Raw genomic sequence first — 24,520 nt, forward strand, 5'->3', positions numbered from 1 at the left:
AGGAAACAGGCCCACAGCAGTCAAATATCTTGCCCAAGACCCCACAGCTAGCAGTTAGCAGAGTTGGTGGAATAGACCCTCCATAAACGATATTCCTTTAGAATCTAAGTATGGAGAAACTTCTCAACAGATGACCACTGTTAGCTCCTTCCCTCTTGTGGCAGAGGTGCCACATACAGAAGGATGGGCACGTCTAGGTGAAGTCAGTCACAAAAGCCATCCTGGAACTGGCCTTCTGCATGATAGCGTTTTGTACCTAAGCTCCAGAACAGCATCCTCAGCCATGCTATTGAACCCCACTGTAGTAGTGGTCCTTCTATTCCAGCCTTAATCCCCTAAATGGTACCCACAAAAACTATATCCCTCGAGTTTCCGTTCCTGCAAGAAGTTGCATTCAAAGAAAAATAGTCCAAAACAGAAATCACAAGTAATTAAAATCTTTTGATAGGGGTAGCTTTTTATTATTTGGTTTAAGAGCTCTATCTCGTAAGCACATTTTAACATTATCCAGAGCAGGGCACGTTATGTACCATGAGAGAAAAAGCTCTTTGCCACACCTTCAGAAATTAGTGCTAGGTCCACAATCTCTTCTCTGAAAACTTTTTGGCCAGATATGTTTCAGAATTCAAAATTTGAAACATTTTAATTTAAAAATCTCTCTGGAAATGTTGAGGCAGGGTGGAAAATCATTGTCACCCAGAAAAACTGAGTTTGCGTCTTTCCCTGCTCATCTCACCCTCAAAGGCTGCTCCATTGCTTCCCCTACACCAGTGGGAGCTGCCCTTGAGGTCAGGCAAACCATCCTCTGGGCTTTTCTCCATCTCTCCCTTTCACCTCCTGTGTTCATCTTTTTTTGTTTTGTTTTCCCATCAGTAATTCTCTCATCTTTCCCATGTCATCCCCTCTAGGTTTTTTTTTTTTTTTAACAGAAACCATCTTAGAAACAATTTTATTCAAAGGGTCTGTATATTTTTCTCGGAAAAAATGTAAATATTATTTCAACAGTATTTATTTATTTATTTCCCTCTAGTTTTTTAACTTTGCCCATTACCCTGATTCAACCTAACTTCTACAAGGAAAGGAGGGGGGAAAGCTATGAATATTCACACAATATGTCATTTCCTGACACAAACTTATGGAGAGAATGCCGAGAAACAGTTGCAAGGGGGGTTGCGTTGAACTGCTGACTGGGGGATCTTACATCCTCGGGCTGTGAGAGCCCCAGGGCCAAGGGGCCCAGGACTCCTTCATTTCTTCCCCTTTTTGCCACATGTACTGCTACTGACCAGGGAGTCAGGGCTGTGTGTCATGAACAGTGGTGATTTAACACAGACTCTCTCCTTTTTAAAATATTTTACATCATTTTATTAAAACCCATTCGGTGGCTCCCCATTCTTACAGGGGACCATTCTCAATTCACCTCAGAGGGTCTAGGAATGCCCAGAAGTGGAGAAGGTTGTGAGTATGTGCATCTTCCAGGAGAGGGCGCCATAGCTTACATTAGGGTCATCAAAGGAGCCTATGACCCAGGAAAATAGTTAAGAATCCCTGCCTACAGAGCACAGCCCAGACTCCACAGCAGAGGCCTCCCTTCAGACTGCTCACACTTCAGACCACCCCTCCCTGCCTCCTGCTATAAGCTCTGGTTAAGATGTGTGTACAACACGGTGCCTGCCTCATCCTTATTCCTCAGGAGCCGTCCCTCCCTTCTCCTCAGGCCTCACACCTTGTTTTGAGAGGTTGACCTTGACTGCTCTTCACCCTTCTTAGCTCAGCCTGTTCTCCTCAGGAAAGGCTTCCCTGGGCTCACTCTGGGCTCCTGCCTTTCCAATCTCTTGCTGAATTATATTGAAATCATCCATCTCCAGTTCGGTCTCTCCCCCTTGACTTTTCCTGACTCCTTCATGACAGTGGCCATTACTAACGAATTAATGCATCCACGCAGCCATGCTCAACACAGGGCATGTTATAGCAGGTGCGAAATACATGTTTGTTGGATTGAATTGATACAAAATGTATTACATCCTGCTCCCGGCTTCAAGGAGCTTTGGTTAACACTGAAAAAGAAATAAAAATGCACCTGTAATGTTTTAATTTTATGAGGATAAATTCGTGTATCACTTCTGTAATTTAAAATGACTTTAAAATAAATTTAAAATAATTATGCACAATAGGATGCATATAAGATGTCCCTAAGTGAATGATAGGTCTTCCCTATCATTCAGTCTTGTGTTCTCTTTTTCCAGGGCATACTAGGACTTACTGGAAAGTTTGCTTATCAGGGCCTTCCAAATTATCTGACTTATTTAGGGCAATGTATGTGAATGCAGGTTTTGCTTGTTAACGCTGCCCTTTTGCTTGCTCTTTGTCAAGCCGAGGGCCCCCTGGTGACAGCCCAGTACGACTGCCTTGGCTGCCTGCACCCCATATCAACCGAAAGCCCCGACTTGGAACCTGTACTGAGACATGCCATTCAACACTTTAACAACAACACTGATCACTCCCACCTCTTTGATCTTAAAGAAGTAAAAAAGGCCCAAAGACAGGTTTGTCCTTTAATTTTTCCCGTGTCATAGTATTGTTAGAATTTGTTAGATCTTTATGGTTTAGAGTTTCATTACCTAAAATAAACCTTTGGCCGAGGAAAACATATGATTCCACAGGTGGTGGTGAGGAACTCTTTCATGTTCTCATACGACTAGCTCAGGAGGCAAAGCCTTTCTCTTCAGGCACAATGATTTGGATACTGCAGTATGTAAATGGGGAAAGGGAGCCTAATCGGACCCCCTTCCTGGGAGATTTGTTTTTAATGAATGGGTGGTCAGCATTGCATGTTCTCCTAGAGATGGTAAAAAGGAAAAGTCATTCTGGCCTTAGGGTTTTAAGAAGACTCTCTCATCACCTAACTATTAGGAGGCAAACATGGCCCCCCAATATTAAATTGTACCTAAAAAAGTTGGCAAAGCTTGCTGGGTACCCTCTAAATTATGGTTTCCATTTCAGCAGAGAAAAAAGCAAATACTTGTAAATCTGGTCCTTTCTGTTGCCTCAGTTCATGAAGACTTTACTGACAACTGACTGGGCCCCTTGGATTTCAGCCTCTAATTATGAGGGACCCACTTTGGTCAGTAGCATTTCCTGCTTTTAATTGACCTTCCGACTTGCCTTCATGCAAGATGCATGCTCTCCTCAGTTCTGTCCATATCCAGCTATCAGGGTGGGACCCACCCTAGATAAAGCAGGAGAAATCTTACTGTCTGGCAGTCTGGGAACCTAAGGAGCTACTGGTCAAGGCCACTCCAGCTCCAAAGTTTTCTTTATCCATCTAGAAAAGCATTATTAATATTTTACAAAATTCAACAGATCATTTTTTCCCTGTTGCCTGGCAGAGGAAATATTGCTAGGTCTTACTTAAGGAAATACATTAACTCCATCTATAAATTGCTTTTCATTTTCAGATGTGTAGCTGTGTGTGTGTGTGTGTTGTGTTGAAGGGTGTGAGAGTCATAATGTGCTCAATATTTATTCAGTAATGACTTTTGCCTAGTAATAATAATAGTTTGTATTTTTGAGCACTTATGAAATGTCAGGCAGTATTCTAAGCTCCTCCTAACACTATGAATTATGTTTAAACTGCCCTTTAAATATTCAATCCAAAATCGTTTCAGGTGGTGGCTGGATGGAACTATGAAATTACTTACTCAATTGTGCAGACTAATTGTTCCAAGGAGAATTTTCTATTCTTAACTCCAGACTGCAAGTCCCTTTCAAATGGTGTAAGTAGGCAAAAATCTAATCATAAAGTTCTTAGCCTTTTGTGTCCAGTATTTACAGGTGTGGGAACTCTCAGCTGTGGAGGAAGTCTCAGTCGCTAAAATTTTTGATGACATACGCAGCTCACATTCACTTTCACTTGAGACTCTACAGTTCACATCATTGGTCAAGCTGCTTACCCAGCTGGTCAGAGTCTGTACATCTGGCAATAAGCATTTACAGATATAACCAGAGGCTAGGAATAGCCTGAGACAAAATGATGCCACGGTCAAGTTTGTCTTTTCATGTCTTCACGCTTTCCTGTCTCCTTTCCTCCCCGTGTGCTCAATGCCCTTACAAGGCTCCCGAGCTCTACCCAGGACACTCCTTCACTTCCAACTTGTCTCTGCTTGTTCTTTCACCTTCCCTCCCCTACTTTTATCTTTAATAAGTACATCCTGTGTCTCTCTCCCTTAGTGGCCCTTTCCAGGTTGATATCTTATTACCTGAACCAAAATTATGTTAAAAGAGAGCATCTCAAAGTGGCAGGAGTTAGTGCATGTTAAGATGATAAGGCATGATGACCTTCCCAGGGCTATTTGCATTTTAGCAGAAGGCTGTTCTTTAAGCAAGGGGTGGCTGCAAGTCCCTTCGTCTAGTCCAGGGGTCTCCAACCCCTGGGCCGTGGACCGGTACCAGTTTGAGGCCTGTTAGGAACCGGGCCACACAGCAGGAGGGGAGCTGCGGGCGAGTGAGCGAAGCTTCATCTGACGCTCCCCATCGCTCCCCATCGCTCCCCATCCCTCCCCATCGCTCCCCATCCCTCCCCATCACTCCCCACAGCTCCCCACCACTCCCCACCGCTCCCCGTGGCTCCCCATCCCTCCCCATCGCTCCCCATGGCTCCCCATCCCTCCCCATCGCTCCCCACGGCTCCCCATCCCTCCCCATCGCTCCCCACGGCTCCCCATCCCTCCCCATCGCTCCCCACGGCTCCCCATCCCTCCCCATCCCTCCCCATGGCTCCCCATCGCTCCCCACCGCTCCCCACCATTCCCCATGGCTCCCCACGGCTCCCCATCGCTCCCCATCACTCCCCATCGCTCCCCATCGCTCCCCAGCACTCCCCATTGCTCCCCACCGCTCCCCATTGCTCCCCATCACTCCCCCATCGCTCGTGTTACTGCCTGAACCATCTCCCCCACCCCACCACTCCCTACCATCTGTGGAAAAATTGTCTTCCACGAAATCAGTCCCTAGTGCCAGAAAGGTTGAGGACCACTAACCTAGTCATTCTACTTCTCAACGTCCATTATATGGGAAGAAAATGAGAAATCCAGGCAGCAAGATGTTAATTTTGACTTTTTATTAAAAGGAAAATATTAAAAATAACATATTTTCAACATATGGAATGGTTAAGCAAATTACAGTATATCCATACAGTAGAATATGTGCAGCCATTAAAATTATGTTTGCAGAGATTTTAGTGACCTAGTAAAATGGTTACGGTATGTTAAGTAAAAAACAAAAAAAAGCACGGTACAAAATTACACATACAGATTTACTCAGGTACATAAAGTAGATGTAAACATAAAAAGTGATGAAAAACAAATATGCCAAAATATAAAATATGGCTAACTTTTAGTTGGAACTATGGCTGTTTTTTCTGATTTTGTATACTTTTTGAAACTCTTCAATACTTCCCAATGTTTCTAATCAAGCATGTGTTTGTTTCATAAATGGGGGGGGAAGTAAAAAGGACACTATTAAGAGAGTGAAAAGACAATCCACAGAATGGGAGAAAATATATGCAAATCATATATCTGAAAAGGGCTTAATATGTAGAATATATAAAAAACTTCCACGGTGCAACAACAAAATTTTTAAATGGGCAAACAACTTAAATAGACATTTCTCTAAAGAAGTCATATGAATGGTCAAAAAGCACATGAAAAATACTCAACGTCATTAGCCATCAGGGGGAATGTAAGTATAGACCACAGATGAGATGCTACTTCACACCTAGAGGATGGCTATAATTTTAAAAAATTGTAAAATACCATGTATTGGGGAGAATGTGGAAAAATTGGAACTTTTGTACATTGCTGATGGAAATGTAAAATCATGCAGCCATGGTGGAGACCAGTATGGCAGTTCCTCAAAAAGTTAAATGTAGAATTACCATATGACCTAGCAATTATACTCCTAGATATATACCCCAAAGAATTTAAAACAGGGACTCAAAAAGATACTTATATGCCAATATTCATTGCAGCATTATTCACAATAGCCAAAGGTGGAAAACAACCCAAATGTTCATCGATAGAGGAATGCATAAACACAATGTGACATGCATATAACAATTCTTTAGCCATAGAAAGGAATGGAATTCTGATATATGCTACAACATGTATGAACCTTGAAAATGTTAAGTGAAATAAGCCAGACACAAAAGGACAACCAGTATATGATTTCACTTATATGAATTATCCAACATACACAAATTCATAGAGACAAAAAGTAGGTTAGAGTTTACCAGGGGCTGGGAAGAGGGAGAACGGGGAGATTTTGCTTAATGGTTGCAGAATTTGTGTTTGGGGTGATGAAAACTATTGGAAATAGATAGTAGAGATGGTTGCACAGCACTGTGGATGTAATAAATGGCCCTGAATTATACACTTAAAAATGGTTATGATGGCAAATTTTATATTATATATATTTTACCAGAATTTTAGAAAATAGTATAAAAGAGAAAGAGAGAGAGAGAGGAACCCTCTAAACACATAGGTTCTAGCCACTATTTAATTTTGTCAGGTTGAGTTGAGTCTGGCCCTTTAAGCATCTGTTAACATCTTCTGTTTTTATGCTTAGCCGTTTGAGGTTATAGAGGCCTAAATGTTATCTAGCTTTAATCTTGCTGCATCTGTTTATAAACCCCCAGTTAAGTTTTCTCTTTGCAACACAGAGAGTTGCAAAGGCTGGTTGGAGTCACAAAGCCAATCAGATTTGGTATAACTTTTCTGAGCCTTCACTTCCTCATTTGTAAAATCGTGAAGAATAATAGCACCTATATCACAGAGTTGTTACAGTAATTAAAGGACATGAAATAGAAATGAAATATTTTGCCCACAATTGGTAAGATTTAAGGCCTTGCTATTCAAAGTGCATTAGCAGCACCAGGGAGCTTCTTAGCAAAGTAGAATCTCAACTCCACCCTTAGCTACTGAATCAGAATCTGCATATTAACAAGGTTCTCAGGTGATTCATCTGCACATTAAAGTTTGGAAAGCACTGATTTAAGGGTTTTCCTACGTAGTTCTCAGGGCATGTTGCACCTTAGAAGCACTAGCCTAGATTTAAAAAACACCTATTCCCAGATCACTCCCCCAGACATTCTGATTTTTTTTTTTTTTAGTTGCAGCATCCAACAGTGAACATACTGAACATTTAAGTCTTTTTTTTAAACATTTTTATTGGAGTATAATTGCTTTACAATGGTGTGTTAGTTTCTGCTTTATAACAAAGTGAATCAGTTATACATATACATATGTTCCCATATCTCTTCCCTCTTGCGGCTCCTTCCCTCCCACCCTCCCTATCCCACCCCTCTACGTGGTCAGAAAGCACTGAGCTGATCTCCCTGTGCTGTGCAACTGCTTCCCACTAGCTATCTATTTTACATTTGGTAGTATATATAAGTCCATGCCACACTCTCACTTTGTCCCAGCTTACCTTTCCCCTTCCCCATGTCCTCAAGTCCATTCTCTAGTAGGTCAGCATCTTTATTCCTGTATTGCCCCTAGGTTCTTCATGACCTTTTTTTTTTTCTCAGATTCCATATATATGTGTTAGCATACGGTATTTGTTTTTCTCTTTCTGGCTTACTTCACTCTGTATGACAGACTCTAGGTCCATCCACCTCACTACAGATAACTCAATTTCATTTCTTTTTATGGTTGAGTAATATTCCATCGTATATATGTGCCACATCTTTATCCATTCATCTGTCGATGGACACTTATGTTGCTTCCATGTCCTGGCTATTGTAAATAGAGCTGCAGTGAACATTGTGGTACATGACTCTTTTTGAATTATGGTTTTCTCAGGGTATATGCCCAGTTGTGGGATTGCTGGGTCGTATGGTAGTTCTATTTTTAGTTTTTTAAGAAACCTCCATACTGTTCTCCATAGTGGCCGTATCAATTTACATTCCCACCAACAGTGTATGAGGGTTCCCTTTTCTCCACACCCTCTCCAGCATTTACTGTTTGTAGATTTTTTGATGATGGCCATTCTGACCGGTGTGAGATGATATCACATTGTAGTTTTGATTTGCATTTCTCTAATGATTAATGATGTTGAGTATTCTTTCGTGTGTTTGTTGGCAATCTGTATATCTTCTTTGGAGAAATGTCTATTTAGGTCTTCTGCCCGTTTTTGGATTGGGTTGTTTGTTTTTTTTTGATATTGAGCTGCATGAGCTGCTTGTAAATTTTAGAGATTAATCCTTTGTCAGTTGCTTCACTTGCAAATATTTTCTCCCATTCTGAGGGTTGTCTTTTTGCTTGTTTATGGTTTCCTTTGCTGTGCAAAAGCTTTTAAGTTTCATTAGGTCCCATTTGTTTATTTTTGTTTTTATTTCCATTTCTCTAGGAGGTGGGTCAAAAAGGATCTTGCTGTGATGTATGTCATAGAGTGTTCTGCCTATGTTTTCCTCTAAGAGTTTGATAGTGTTTGGCCTTACATTTAGGTCTTTAATCCATTTTGAGTTTATTTTTGTGTATGGTGTTAGGGAGTGTTCTAATTTCATTCTTTTACATGTAGCTGGCCAGTTTTCCCAGCACCACTTATTGAAGAGGCTGTCTTTTCTCCATTGTATATTCTTGCCTCCTTTATTAAAGATAAGGTGACCATATGTGCGTGGGTTTATCTCTGGGCTTTCTATCCTGTTCCATTGATCTATATTTCTGTTTTTGTGCCAGTACCATACCAGACATTCTGATTTAATTGGTCTGGGGTGAGTCCCTGGAGTCAGATGATCTAAAAATTTCTCAGGTAAACCAAATGTGCTAATAATACTGAGAACTTCTGAGCTATCTCCAGCATCCTTCTCCCCATCCAAAATTAAGGTACTATAAGTGTGGTATTCCCTGTACCTTTAAAAAACATGACTTTTTTTTTAACATCTTTATTGGAGTACATTTCTTATATGTGTGTTCCTTTATTGGAAATATACATTTATAGAAAGCTTCAAGACAATGCAGAAACAAAGAAAAAAAAATAATGTTGCACCACATACCCAAACACCCAAAGTTATCTGAATGTATTTCCCTCCTGTCTTTTTTGGTGGGGAATACGGGCAATTTTGAGTGATTTTCTTTTTTGCCTTTTTGTAGTTGTAATTATTTTACATGCTACACTTTTTTCACCTAAGAATTCTTCTATGTCATTAGAACTCTTGATAAACATTTAAAATAACTTTTAATATCCTAGTGAAGATACCATAGATTATTTTTTAAATTACTTTCCTACTTTTGGTCATTTGTTCAAAACCCACCAAGAAAATGGGTTGTTTCCATTTTTATTATAATTAATAACTCACCAAACATCTTTTAGAATACAGCTATTTCTGTTTGACGTTGTTTTTCTCAGAATAAAGTCCTGGCTTTACACATAGTGTAAAATTGTATGAAAGCTCTTAAAACTCTTGATATATATATAGGTTAACTGCTAAATGCACCAATTTACATTCCATCAGCAATGTTTACCCTTGATAGAATTCAGTATTTTTTTAACTCAGCTAAATTCATAGACAAAAACATTTTTAGTTTTTATTTTCTCAATCAATAGCATAGTTAATATGCATTTATTTAAGCATTATATTTTCATACATTCATTAGAAATTTATGGGTTGAATTTATGAATTGTCTTCTACATCCTTTGCCCATTTCTTTTTGGGATAAATCTTAATGACTTAGAAATAGTATTTATATATTAAAAGTATCAGTGTTTTGTCATATTTTCTCATTTATTTACTTTTTAGTTTTCATTATGGTATTTCTGACTTACAAATAGTTTTTGTTTATAGGTGAATAAATCTATCAATATTTTCCTTTTGAATCTTTCTACAACTTGCTCAGCAGTCACTATATGTTTTTTTTTTTTTCTAGTTTGTCTATGGTCAGTATTTTCAAATATAGCTTTTGAAACTATATGGAATTAATTTTGATGTATCTTGTGAGGTATCTAACTTGATATTTTCAAGAGAATAACCAGATACCTTAACAGTCTTTCCTTCAACAAAATTTGCAACAAACTTTATCCCGTAATAATTTCTTACAAAAAATCTGTTCTCTGTTTTTGTACCAACACTACCGTATTTTAACAGCCATAGCTTCATAGTAAGCTTGAATACATGTTTTATTATTCTAGTGTTTGTATTTTTAAAACCAATCTTAGAAGAGGTTTGGAAGAAAAACTTACACTGTCACATAGATTGGAATTGCATTACATTTCTAAATTAATTTGAGGAATTGGCATATGTACTATATTTAGTCTTTTTAATCAAGAACTTGGTATACATCTCTATGTAGTCAAGTTTTATTTTATATTTCTAAAGTTGTGTGATTTTCTTAAATATATTCAGAACAATGCTCACTAAAGTTATTACTAGGTTTTGTTTTGTTGTTTTTGGTTATTGTTATTAGGAATTAAATCCTTTTTTTTTTCCTTTTCCTTTCATTCTCTTTTAAACAAGTTATTGTTATATACAAATGTATACTTTTTTTTTTTTTTTTTTTTTTTTTTTGCGGTACGCGGGCCTCTCACTGTTGTGGCCTCTCCCATCGCAGAGCACAGGCTCTGGATGCACAGGCCCAGCGGCCATGGCTCACGGGCTAAGCCACTCCACGGCATGTGGGATCTTCCCGGACCGGGGCACGAACCCGTGTCCCCTGCATCAGCAGGCGGACTCTCAACCACTGCGCCACCAGGGAAGCCCTACAAATGTATACATTTTGATTAGCTTACCTTATATCCAGAAACTTTATTGAACTCTCTGATTAACTCTAATGTCTTTTCATTGATTTTTTTTGATTGTTCTAGATCTATAATAATACCTTATGCAAATAATACTATCTTCTATTTTCCAATGTTTATTTTTTTGTTTCATGTCTCAATGAATTGATCCAAATTTTCAGAGATATTTTTTGAAATAGTGGTGATCACACAAATTCATGTTTTATTCCTGATTTTATTGAGAAAGCCTCTAGAATTTTGTCATTACGTATAATATTGCTGTGGGATCCCGGTAGATATTCTTCCTCATGTTAAGGAAACATCCTTACATTCCTCCTCTTTAAAGAGTTTTGTTTTGTTTTTAAATAAGGAATTGGTGTTGAATTTAGCAAATGCTTTAGAATATGTATTGAAATATCATATTTTTCTAATTTAATCTATGCTGTTTTGACAGCTTTCCTAATAGTAATCTTTAGATTCCTAAACTAAACTCTACTTGTTTAGTGTTAATTTTTCTTTAAATATGCATTTGGATTCTATTTCTAGTTTAGTTAAGCAGTCTACGTATACATTTATAAGTGAAAGTGGTGTAACAGTTTTCTGGGTATGTGTTTGTGTGTGCATTCTATTTTTTAAGGTTTTGGTATCCAGAATATACTTTTATAGAATGATTGGGTAGTTTTTCTGTATTCAGAAGTGGTTTATATAACATGGAAATACAGTATATATTTCTTTAATTTTTAAAATTATTCATCTATAAAACATCTATGCTGTTTAGAGGTGAAAAATGGGATGTAAATTGAGAGTAGTAATAGCATTCTCCATTTCTTCTTTAGTCATTGGTCCATTCAAGTTTTCTTCTTGTTCTTAAGTCAGTGTTGGTTATTTATATTTTCCAGAAAAGTGTCTTTCTTTGAGATTTAAATTAGCATACACTTGTTCATAATATTTTCTTATATTTTTACATTTCTCTGTATACTTTGTTAGGTTTCCTTTTTTATGCATTTGATTATTTTTCCTTACCCCATGAATGATTATTTGGATTTATTTATTAATGCTAGTGCTTTCTGTTTTCTAATTCACCAGCTTTGCTTTTATTTTTATTGTTTCCTCCTTCTTGTTTTCCTTAAGGCTGTTTATTGTTCTTCTTGTTCTAACTTCTTGAGATAAACACTGAGGTTGGGGGTGTTTTGATAGTTTTTGCCTCTCTTTAAATTGTGGAAGTGTATAAAGCCGGGAGTTAACTCTGAGTGCTGCCCTGGCAACATGTGGAATTCTCGTTTTTCTCAGTTTGTTTTTTATTATTTTCCTTATCAATGAAGATTTTAGTTAGGAAAGTGTGTTTATTTTTCCAAGTACTTTTTGGTTGTTTATTTGTTTAAACTTATGTTATTAATTTTTACGAACTTTTTTGTTTCATTGTGGTGCTGAGGTCAAAGAACATGCCTGTATTGTTTTCAATTTGCAAAATTTATTGAGACTTTCTTGTAACCTAGTATAAAAGCAATTAGAAATATTATTTGCATCATACTTATGAGAGTATCATTTTAAATCGTGTGTATCATATGAGAATACCATTTCAACAAATCTTTATTATGTTATTCAAGTCTTCTATGACCTTATTTATTTTTTATACATTTTGCCTGTTGTATAATAGTTATATATTGGAGTTTCCCAGCACAATTATTTTTATCCATTTCTATTTCTATATGTTTTCTGCTTTATGCATTTTGATTCCATGCTTTTAGATAAAACTAAAATTATCTTTCTTTTACCTTTATGAGTTGTTACCTTGAATTTTACTTTGTCCAGTATTAATAATGCTCTAGCTCCTTTTTTTGTTCATATTTGCTTCTTGTGGCTTTGCTCATCCATTATATTTAATCTTTCTTTATCTTTTTTATTACATGCTATTATTCTTGAAGATGTAGTACATTGATTTTGGTTTTAACCTAATCTGAAAGTCCTTGTCTTGCTAAAAGAAAATGTTACCCATTCACTTGTATGGCTATTATTTCTACATTAGATATTCTTGTCATCTTTTTTCATGTTTCTGTGTGTTTGTGTGTATGTATTTGCTGTTGGTGTTGGTACTACTTTTTCATTGTTTATTATTCTATCTTTTGAAAATAGACTATGTTTTGTTTTTTTCCACGTGATGATTTGCAAAGTCAACATCCTATTTTTAATTTTACTAGTCGTTTAAAGATTCTTAAAAAACGTTTTTAATTTATGTTCTTATATGCTTTTTAAAAACCAGAATATCGGTGAATGTACAGATAAAGCATACGTGGATATCCAGCTAAGAATTGCTTCCTTCTCGCAGAAATGTGACCTTTATCCAGGTACAGGATGATACATATTGGTGCTCATGTTAGTCCCAGACAACTGGCTGAATCTTTCCATAGATATTGTGCTTTGGTTCCCATGATATGCCACAAAATCTACATGACCCACAGACCTTACTAGGAACACTGTGCCCCATCTCTGCCCTGCTGTGCTGCAGCAGGTGAAGCTGAGATTGCTTGGCAAGTGGCAGAAGGGAATATGGTGACAGAAGGGAAAATTTATGTTTTCTGGGCAAAGCTAGCCTTCAGATATGTCAGCTGGTCTTTCTTATATACAAGCTGTCCCTGCATCGGATATTGTGAATTGGGGAAGCTGTATCTCATTTTTAACTACTCAGAATAAAATCCTTTCAATTAAAGATTTTTTTCCCTCACATGTTATAATGTGGGGAAAGGGCGATAGTGCAAGTTTAAGGTCAAGTCAGTATTTCTTACACCAAGAGTTGGCTTTTCTCATATTTGGAAGATAGTTGTATATGTTGTACAATATAAAGCATTATGGAAGTTGCCTGCTCACCAGAATTTTCCCACTAGAAGATCATTCCTTTACGTTAAGCATTGCTTTTCACAGTTTCCATTAAAAATGCAAAAACTTAAGAAAAGTGCGGCCTATTGATTGTCACTAACTAACACCTTCTGATTGAAAGTTTCCCTACACACACTTGGCTCTTAGGAGAGGAAGAGAGGAGAGACAGTAAGTTGGAGGTCTGACAGGCAACCTCCACCCACTCACTGCTGGGCCTTGGGCTGCCACGTGGCCCTCTATAAATGGATGCTGGATCACATGTGGGAAAGGTACAATACTAGGCTAGACGGCTCCTTCAGTGCACACGCTGATATAAAACCTGCCTCTTTCAGGGGAGGATTTTGTACAACCACCCACCAGGATTTGCGCTGGCTGTCCCATATCTATACCTGTCAACAGCCCAGAGCTGGAGGAGCCTCTGGAACATTCCATCGCAAAGCTTAATGTAGAGAATAATGGAACCTTCTATTTCAAGATTGACACTGTGGAAAAAGCAACAGTGCAGGTCTGTAAATTATGCTACAAAAATAGTGATTATCTATTGCAAATTGCTTACTAATTTTGCCACTGATCTTGGCTCTGGATTGGGAAACAGTATATCTGGTGAATGGGATTTGGTAGACTTGAATTTCAGGTCCCAACCTCGCTGCATGCTTGGTGTGTGATCTTGGACAAGTCATTTAAAATATTGTCTCTTTTATCCGTAAAGGACTACAGTGAGGGTTAAAAAAGATAATGTATGTCAATCACTTTTCAAAATCTAAAGTGCTATATAAATATTAGCAATGATTATATATATAATTAATAAAATTCAGGGCTAGGAAAAGCGAGACTTATCCTCTGCCTTTCTAGACTCATCTCTCATTCTAACATCACTTCATGCCTTGCGCTCAGCCACATCAGCCAATTGTCCCCCAGGCTCTCTTCACACATTCGTCTTCATGTCATTTGTTCCCTGCCTGGGGTGTCATTCTCTCCTACAAATGTAGCCTCTGGGGATTCATCTCTCTTGTCCATGCTTGTCAATAGAGGATAAGGAGTATCCTGGTCTGGAGGTCAGGAGACTCAGCTCTGCCACAGCATCCACCACTTGCATCCCAGGTGATCCTGGGCAGTCATTCAGACTCACACAGCATCTGTAAAATGAGTGGCTGGATTAGAAGAGCCCAAATCCCTTCTAACTCCAATAGCCTATGACCGATGTATTCATGGACAATTCTTTTTATGGAACCTCAAAACGGGCTTCCCTAAATACAAGCTAAAAAAAGTAATCAAAGTAGAACCAAACTCCTATAGCAAACCAAGATGGTTTTTATAATCTATCAATACAAAGAAAATCTCACTAAAAATAAGTTTATAATTCTGGCTAAGTAATTGAATTTCTAGAAATCTAAAATAGAAGGAGTCTTTAAATACAATGATATTCATTGCAGCTCTAACTACAAAAGCAAAAAAAGTAAGCCATAAAAATGATCAGCAATATAGACATGATCAGATAATGTCTGGTATATTTGTACAATGGAATATTAACCAGCAATTTTAAATCATCTTTGTGAGGAGTTCTTGATGTGGAAAATGCTTGTGTTATAATATGCAGCGAAAAAACAGGCCATACATGGGGAACTATATACAATATCCTGTGATAAAGCATAATGGAAAAGAATATGAGAAAGAACGTATATATATGTATAACTGAATCATTTTGCTGTACAGCAGAAATTAACACAACATTGTAAATCAGCTATACTTCAGTAAAAAAAAAAAAAAAGAGGCCATAAAATTGAATAAACATTCTGTACTCAGTTGTGTTATTTTAAAAAGTTTAAGGACTTCCCTGGTGGTCCAGTGGTTAAGACTCCGCACTTCCACTGCAGATGGCACGGGTTCAATCCCTGGTCAGGGAACTAAGGTCCTGCATGCCACACTGTGCAGCCTAAAGAAAATAAATAAATAAAAACCAAAAATAAAACAGTACAGGAAACAATACTGAAAAGAAACAAATACCTCAGATTATTCATAGTGGTAGCTTTTAGGTAATGGCACAATGGGCTGTTTATTTTCATCTTTCTTGTTTCCTGTAGTAGTTTTATAACTGGGGGGAAAAAAAGGACCTAAACAAACTGTATTAAAATAAAACTGACACTTGATCTCTCTCCTACTCAGGCACTTATTCCTGTCCTAGTCGCTAACTCCTTTCACTGATTTCACTGACATGTGACCCACATTAGGCTTACTTGAAGGAGCTACCAATGCCTACTACTCCTGTCTGTGTCAGCTTTTCTTCTCACTCTATATTTCTGCTTTTCTGTGAAATTCCTTTATTCCTAAGGATGCAGGAACAATCTTGTACTCCACCATATATTGCATGTCAGAGAGTTACTGTCAGGAGAGAACCATTCATTCTCAAGCGTGAACTACTAGTCTTGGTAGTCACAGTTCTTTCTGTAAATGAGTCGACACACTAGAATGGGTGTGTGTTTGTTTACGCTAAGGGTGCAAGGGGAACCACAATAGATTATGCTACGAATTGAAAGGGAATGACATCCCTTCATTTGCTAAATTAATCTGGAATATTGTGAGAATTTCAAATTTACTTTTAAGAGGTGACTCTTTACTGATTTTTGCATGTAAAGAGAGCAATTTGGTTACTCAAGGCAGCCTTAGTGGGAGCAGCCAATTTATTATTATTGGAAATCAACTTACCATAATGAATTTGCAGTAGCCAATCTCCAAATGACCAATTTGCCAAATTGCTAGATTTGTTTTACAATTTTAGTCTTGCCTTGGCTTCGCATGTTTAGTCCTATTTGGGTGCATGTCCGTTCCAGGTTGGTTTCATATTTCAGATACCAAACATTTCTTAAATCCTTCGTTTGCACATGTGAATGGTTGCGATTTCTGTTATATACCGTTCATTTTGCTGTGTCCCTACTGCCTCTGTCCCCGCTGCTGTCAATGTCCCTCCCTGCCTCTGCACAGATGAACACACTTCAAGGATCTGTGTGTGCACATTAGAATTTTTCCTTTGACAAAGTCCTAGAAATGTCAAGGAATATGTGGATGTCTAAGACTTACGATGCAAATTGACAAATCACCAAGTGATTTGCAATTATGCCAATTTACATTCACACCACCTGGGTGTAAGACACTGGTTGATGGTCTTGATCTGAATTATATTCCTACCATCAGTGATTGAAGCTGCATGTTTCCCACACCTGGCCGACACCAGGTGTCATCGCTGTTTCTCATCTTTGCCAACACGCAAGGTTAAAAATGATGTTGCATTGTTTTTTTACGTACGTATCCTTGGTTATTAATGAAGGTAAACTTTTTTCAGGATTAATGACCATTTTAACTTCTCCAAAAGATCTGGTCATGTCCTTTGTCCAGTTTTTTAGTGTTGGGCTTTCTATGACCAACACTAAATATTGGTCATATTGACCCTACATCATATTCTTCCCAGTTTACCCTTTTTACTTTACTTATGGTGACTTTTGAGAATCAGTTTTCATTTTTGTCTAGTCAAATTTAGACATTTTTCCCTTCCTCCTGGTTCCTTTCTCTGCTTTTCACCTACAAAAAGCCTTCATCATCCTGAGAACTGATGAATGTTTTTTATATCTTTCCAGCTTATTTCTTTAATTTAAATGTTTTAATGCATTTGGAACTTATATTGCTACATAGTGTTCTCTACCTTAAAAGCAAAACTTGGGCAGGATGGGCTTAAACAGGGAAGACTTCTGATAAGAATGGCACCTGATAAGAATGGCAATGTGGATGCGATCTTGAGGCCCTCGAACAGAAGACGTTATTAGGTCTACTTTATTCCTGCCCTCTGGACCTGGAATAGTGTTGAGCCAACAGCTGCAGTTTGTGTCATATACTGTCAGCTTTCTTAGGCGGCATCACATTGATCAACTGTAATGTCAAACAAACTGGATTAAAGTATACTCTGAAATAAGCAACAAAATTCATGATCACCGAAGTATAGACTCTAAAACGCTTTTCAAACCTTCCTGCCCAACTTATACATATCTGGAGTTTTAAAAGTTAATTACCAAATTTGTCCTAAAAATTTAGCTGTGCTTACCTAGCAAAATGATGCCAGAAAATGTAGAGGAGTTTAGTTCTTCCTGTGACTCTTCGCTCTCCTCATCCTCCTCCCACCATAATTTCTCCATGCTTTTAGAAAACATAGAGAGCGGAAAGACTGTTATGATTTGCTTTTACAAAAATGGGATTATACTATCACCCTATAACTTTATTTTTTCAATAACAGTCAACCCTCCAGGTCAACATATATGTGTGATATATTCTTTTTGATAGCTACTTAATATTAAACACACACACACACACACACACACACACAGTGTTAGTCTGCTTAGGCGGCCATAACAAAATACCATAGACTAGGTGACAAACAACAGCAGTTTATTTCTTACAGTTCCGGAGGCTGGAAAGTCCAAAAACCAGCCAGTTTGTTTCCCTGGTAAGGACTGTCTTCTTGGCTTGCAGATGGCTGCCTTCTCACTGTGTCCTCACATTTCAGAGAGAGAATGGGGTCTAGTCTCTCTCTTATAAGGTCACTAATCCCATCATGGGGGCCCACCATCATGACTTTATCTAAACCTAGCTGCCTACCAAAGGCTCCCCCTCCTAAAACCATCACCTTAGAGGTTAGGCCTTCAATATATGCATTTGGGAGGGATACATTCAGTCCATCACATACACACACACAGACACACACAGACACACACACACACACACATTTAAATCCTCGAATGAAATACTGAATAACTTAGCCTGAAAATTGAGCCACATCAACTAACTTTTTTTTTTTTTTTTTTGGGTTGTGTTGGGTCTTTGTTGCAGTGCGTGGGCTTCTCATTGCGGTGGCTTCTCTTGTTGAAGAGCACAGGCTGTAGGCACGTGGGCTTCAGTAGTTGTGTCACATGGGCTTAGTTGCTCCACGGCATGTGGGAATCTTCCCAGATCAGGGATCGAACCCATGTCCCCTGCCCTGGCAGGCAGATTCTTAACCACTGCACCACCAGGGAAGTCCCTAACTTTTAAATTTATATATATAATTTTAAAACATTTTATAAAGTGTGTTTTTCAAGTATATAAAGGCTGTAAGGCTTTAAAAAAAAAACTGTGCTCGGGATTTTGTTGAAGTCAGTGTATTAAAAAAAAAAAACACACACACAATGATTTTTACTTTTTAAGTAAATAAAGTGTGCCTCTTCTAGACCAAAAAAAAAAAAGGAAAAAATTGGGCCACAAATTGTTAACAGAAGACAGCATTGTGTAATGATTAAAAATATTGCTAGAGTGCTAGAGCTTAAAATAATTTCTTAATGTTAAAAAACTCAGAGAAGCAAGCTAGAAATCCAAATCATTTTCCTATTCACATAATTTAATCCACATAATTTCTATAGTGGTACTAACTCAGTATTTCTCTGATTCAAGATTTGGCAGGACAATAAGATTGTGTTTAAAGGAAATGTTTAAGTTTTACTTCCTACTCTTCCTAGAGTCTATATATTATGACTTGAGGCTTAGAATTACTAGTGAATTTTGCAGCTGCTAAACAATAAAACTGAGAAAAATATAAAAATAAAAATTATAGCCTGGTTTTCTTTTCCCATTTAGAAAAAGAAACGAGCCCAACCAATAGCCAAGTGTTTTAACATGCGTACAAACAAAGTTTTGTTGTCAAATATTTGTGCTTTTTGAGTGTAGCTCTCACTTGGTCAATGTATAATTAAAATTTCAATATTCTCCCCTAAAAGCCCTTATGGTAAAATGTATGATTTATTACACAGTATTAATTAAGCTCCTATGTTGTACTAATTCATTTTCCAGGTGGTAGCTGGAAAAAAATATTCTATTGTGTTCACGGCCAGGGAAACCACATGTTCTAAGGAAAGTAATGAAGAGTTGACGAAAAGTTGTGAGATCAATAAACATAGTGTGAGTAGTAACGCAACCATCTTACTTATTCCCTGGAAACCTATATGACGTTTTATGCTTGTTTATGTATCTCATGAATAACACTGTTCTCTCTTTTGGCTTCTGTTTTCGTGGATAGCCAATTCTAAACTGTAAAGCTGATGTTTACGTGGTACCTTGGGAGAAAAAAATTTACCCTACTGTCAACTGTCAATCACTTGGACAGGTATGATTCTAATTACAGTTGGTTTGGGTTAGTTATGCTCATTCTGAAAAATCATATTTTGGGGTTGAAAATGAACCACTATTTAAGTGAATTGGGGGACTATCTTTTTAAAATGCGGAGAGCTCTCACATTTCTGTGCTGATCTCTTTTTTTTTTATGACTAGAAAGGAGAGCAGCAGTCCTCTTAATCACTTCTCAGACACTGTCAGTGCCCCAGGGGTCCACAGGCTCTCTTAGTGAAGCACATCCAGGGAGCTTGGGAGAAACACAGGTCTCATACTCCACTCCACATTTCCTGAATCAAAAGCTGCATTTTAACACAGTCCCCAAGGGAGTCATACCCATATTCAAGTTTGAGAAGCATTAGTTTGCATCATTTTTTTAATTCTTAAAAGAACCCTGGGAGGTAAGTAATACTTTCCCCACTGTCAATGTTGAGACACGAAAAATTACGAAGATGCTAAAGTCCTAAAGTGAATGATAACTTTCTCAAGTGCTTCCTCCCTCCCAGGCACTGTACTGAGGACCTGACACATACGTTCCTCCTGACAACTCTGTGAGGCAGGTGCTTTTATCATGCCTATTTTACACATGAGGAAAGTGAAGCTAGTGGTGCTCGGATTCAAATCTAGGTCAAATCAGAGCCCACTCTGTTCACCAAAATGCTGGTAACTAGTAGGGTCTGGCTTGTTTGACTTCAAAGACCATGCTCTTTGCATCACCAAACAGTGCCTCCGACTGCCACGTCCTCATAGGTAGTGAAAGTGTAGGTAGAAACAATCCACAAATCCATATCTTCAATGCAAGTTGCCTCCGCTCCCTTTGTCCTCATTTAGGTTTTCGCCATGTGTAGGTATGTATATACTCTAATACAAACATTATACAAAGGCTGTGTTTCAAGCTTATGAACATATATATTCTAATGTGTTTCAGTTCAACAGAGTGATTGTGGTATATGCTGCCTATGTATTCCATTCTTAAAGCCAGATAGGGCCTTTTTGGATAAAAGCAGTAATTGTGCTAATAGAAATAGCATCAACTAATAAGTAATATGCCATGGCTTTAGAGAATCATAGCCTTAGAAAGTACCCTAGAGATTATATAGTTAACCATCCAGTTTTTCCAGATAAATAAAAAATTCTCTAGTTTAGAGTATTATTAAGAAAAAGAATCAATATCTACAAATTATAAAATCAATCAAAAAAGGAAAAATATTATTCATTTTCATCCTTTTTGGATTATTTTTATAATATAGTACTTAAAATCTGGCAAAGACATGACCCACTGTAAACTGAGATAACATTGCCAGGTCCCTGTCCCTTCTTTCTTCTTTGATAGTGTGGTTTTCACAGTAATGCATTCATCTTAATATCTCCTGTTTAGACCACACTGATGAAAAGGCCTGCAGGTTTTTCACCTTTCCGATCAGTACCAGTGGAGAAAACTAAAGAAGGAACAATCGTAAGTCCACCCCACACTTTCCTGGCACCTGTACAAGATGAAGAGCGGGATTCAGGAAAAGAACAAGGACCCACTCATAGGCATGGCTGGGGCCATGGAAAGCAAATAAAACATGGCCTTGGCCATGGCCATAAACATGAGCATGACCAAGGCCATGGACACCAAAAGGGTCATGATCTTGGCCATGGGCACCAAAGGGGTCATGGACATCAAGGGGGACATGGCCTAGCCCATGGACATAAGCATGGTCATGGCCACGGAAAACATAAAAATAGAGGAAAAAACAATGGAAAGCACGATGGTTGGAGAACAGAGTATTTGGCAAATTTTTATGAAGATAGTACTATCTCTTCTTCACAGGTACAAAAGAAGATAGAAGGGCCAACACCCTTCCCTTCCCTAGCCCAGCCAAGTGTAGCCAATACCTTTCCTAACTTACAGGACTCAGATCTCGTTGCAACTGTGATGCCTAATACACTACCACCTCCCACAGAGAGTGATGATGATTTGATCCCTGACATCCAGATAGAGCCAAATAGCCTTGCATTTAAACTGATTCCAGATTTTCCAGAAACAACTTCCCCCAAATGTCCTGGACGCCCCTGGAAGCCAGTTAATGGAGTGAATCCAACTGTAGAAATGAAAGAATTTCATGATTTCAGTCTCTCTGATGCTCTTTATTAATTTATGCAGCCACGGGTATTTCCTTAACATCTCATCATCCCCTCTCCCCATGGTCCAAATATCCTGATATAATACAACTAAGACCATGAACGTTCAGAGCAGCCTAGAGAGAAATGGTGAGACTCCTAATGGGGACACCGTCAATCTCTACGGACGACATAAAGCTGTGCGCAGAATTCAAACTCCTTTCTGAGTCTTCCTCACAAGTTTTCTCAACTAGCACAGAAAATGGACAAACTAATGTGACTCGTGGCCTACTGCAGTTTGCTTTTCTGATAACGAATGTGTACCTTAAAACGTACGTCATCAATTTTCATACAAAGATTCTTGACATTTTGAATAAACTGTGACATCTGGGCCCTGAACACATGTGAAAATAAGGGAAGTCAAGAGACTGAATGCTGAACTTCTTAATGGGGAAAAAACAATAATAAAAACCTCCAGAGGTCAAAGAGGGACAAGAGAGAAAGACAGACTGGCCACAGGCAGGAGAGAGAAAGTAAATTAATTGACTTTTTGTTTCCAAAATGGGCTAGTTATATTAAACAGTTACTCCCACTTGACAAAGCTATTCTGATAATTCTCTTTCTGGGTGACAGTGTTTCTTATAAGTCAGTAATTTCTGTTTACTCATTAACTGTGCTTTGCAACAGGGCTTTCAAATAGGAGTTTTCTGTTTGTTTATATGTTGCCAGGGCTAGATTGAGTAATCCTTAGTGTTTAGTAGCTCTGAGTTTAATGATAAGGATGGAAAGCAGAAGAAGTAATACAAAGGCAGGCCTGCTTAAGGAAATCTTTTTTAAATGATTGATAAGGGAATATCACGCGATGTGATATAAATTTTGTTTACTATACTTACAGGAATTTTATGAGAAACTCCTCTCTAGCCTCACTTTATAATTGCATTATTTTTTTTTGCTACAACATTGAAGTGTACGGACTTTGCAAAAGAGAATAATATGATTATCTTTAGTTGCCTGATAATGTGAAGGAGGCATATATTTTATAACCCTTGCTGTGCTTTTGCCTAGGGAAACAGGTAGGGCTTCATACAGCTACACTCACTTGTGGATGCATGTGTCACTGCTCCTTCAATTTACTGGATGCATTTGAGCCTCTGAGTTTTTATTTCCTTTCAAATATTATCTGTATTTGCAAATAAAGAACCTATGATGTCAGGAAAAAGTCTCATCTTGTCAGCTGGTGGCTTCACTTTTCTCTTCTTGCATGATAACATCAGATTAATGGAGTTTTACTATACTTACAGAGGCACGTAAAGTCTTGCGAGTACAAGGGCCGACCTCAAGAGACAGGGGCAGAGCCAGCATCTGAGAGTGAGGTCAATGGACCGGTGGGCAGAATCTCCACACCTGGCACAATTGCCCCGACAACCTCTGTCAGCAGCCCTGCGTGGAAGAACAAGAAGATGGGATAGAATTTAAATAGAGAAGAATGCCGTTTTATCCCTCTGTGGCTGGGTGAAATAAAGTTCCAACTTGATGTTCTCCCTCCTAGTTAATTCACAGTGGTCTCCTTTCAGTCACAACCAACCTGCAGCAAAGTCGAGCTGATCAGAGAGCGGGCAGTAGGGCTCTGCCCTGGGAGCTCACAGCCCAGCCCCGAAGCATTCTTGCTCACCGAGAAAGGATCCCTTTGGTGGGGCTTCCCCACCACAGAGACCTCGTCACGGGTGCCCAATCAAGGGTTAGTGGGTTATGTTTCTACCACCAGTCTAAGGACTCTCTTTCTCCCTTCCCTTCCTCCTCCTCCTGATTCCCAGCCCAAAGCTGAGAGAAATTCGTCTTGTTTTATTATTATTTGTCATGATCCAGGTAATTACCAAAAAAGGAAAAAAATCTTTTGTTAATATGATGTCTACCAACTTCTCATTATCAGAAAATATTAAGTTTCAAAAAAGTTGAAGGAAAATGTAAAATTATCTTTCTGATCCAGGTAAAGGAAAAAATAGAAAACCAGTAGAATAAAAAATAAGAGATTTAAAATTTTCTGTAGCAAAACACATTTATTGAATGCTCCTTTTCGTGTGTAACTTAGTCCTCACAACCACCCTGAGGTCCCCGTGATCACCTTTCTTTTACAATGAGGAAACTAGCTCACGGAGCCCTGCCCAGGGTCACAAAGTTAATATGTGACAGAGCTGGCATTCAAACTCAGTCCTTGAACACCTTTACACCATATTATCACGAGGCTTTATCATCAATGTTGTCATTACAAAAAAACACATCAAGATAATTTCTGATTCTGAGATGATTATTATTTCGCTCCAAAACCTTTATGAAATATCTCATTTGGCTGGTACTGTTCTGAGTCCTGCTCATGGTAAACTAGAATGGAGTCAAGCACAGGCATTGGCTATTTACCATAGTCAGTCCTGAGAAAAAGAGAAATACTTATTATTTTTTTTAATATTGAATTTTTATTTAAAACATCCCACTCCATTGTACTATCCAGACTGAAGAGAAAGTCAACAAAGAGAAACCTGGGCAATCATTTTAAAGAATTACTGAGTAAGGGACTTCCCTGGTGGTGCAG

General features: G+C 38.2%; 1 protein-coding gene across 2 annotated transcripts in view; it reads left to right on the forward strand.

Moving 5' to 3' along the window:
• The window catches only part of KNG1 (kininogen 1), a 28,136-nt gene extending 4,198 nt beyond the window's left edge, over positions 1-23,938 (forward strand). Inside the window, exons 4-11 of one of the 2 annotated variants that reach the window (XM_019946028.2) lie at positions 2,374-2,546; positions 3,669-3,776; positions 13,031-13,115; positions 13,977-14,149; positions 19,510-19,617; positions 19,736-19,822; positions 21,206-21,283; positions 23,235-23,938. In XM_019946028.2, the coding sequence (XP_019801587.1) occupies positions 2,374-2,546; positions 3,669-3,776; positions 13,031-13,115; positions 13,977-14,149; positions 19,510-19,617; positions 19,736-19,822; positions 21,206-21,283; positions 23,235-23,402 (980 nt within the window). In that variant the 3' untranslated portion in view covers positions 23,403-23,938. The remainder of the gene's footprint in view (positions 1-2,373; positions 2,547-3,668; positions 3,777-13,030; positions 13,116-13,976; positions 14,150-19,509; positions 19,618-19,735; positions 19,823-21,205; positions 21,284-23,234) is intronic. The other variant, XM_019946029.2, reaches the window with a different exon arrangement.
• Positions 23,939-24,520: the final 582 nt, after the last annotated feature.

The sequence above is a fragment of the Tursiops truncatus genome, chromosome 4 (genome assembly GCF_011762595.2).
Source record: "Tursiops truncatus isolate mTurTru1 chromosome 4, mTurTru1.mat.Y, whole genome shotgun sequence".
NCBI classification, from domain to species: Eukaryota; Metazoa; Chordata; class Mammalia; order Artiodactyla; family Delphinidae; genus Tursiops; species Tursiops truncatus.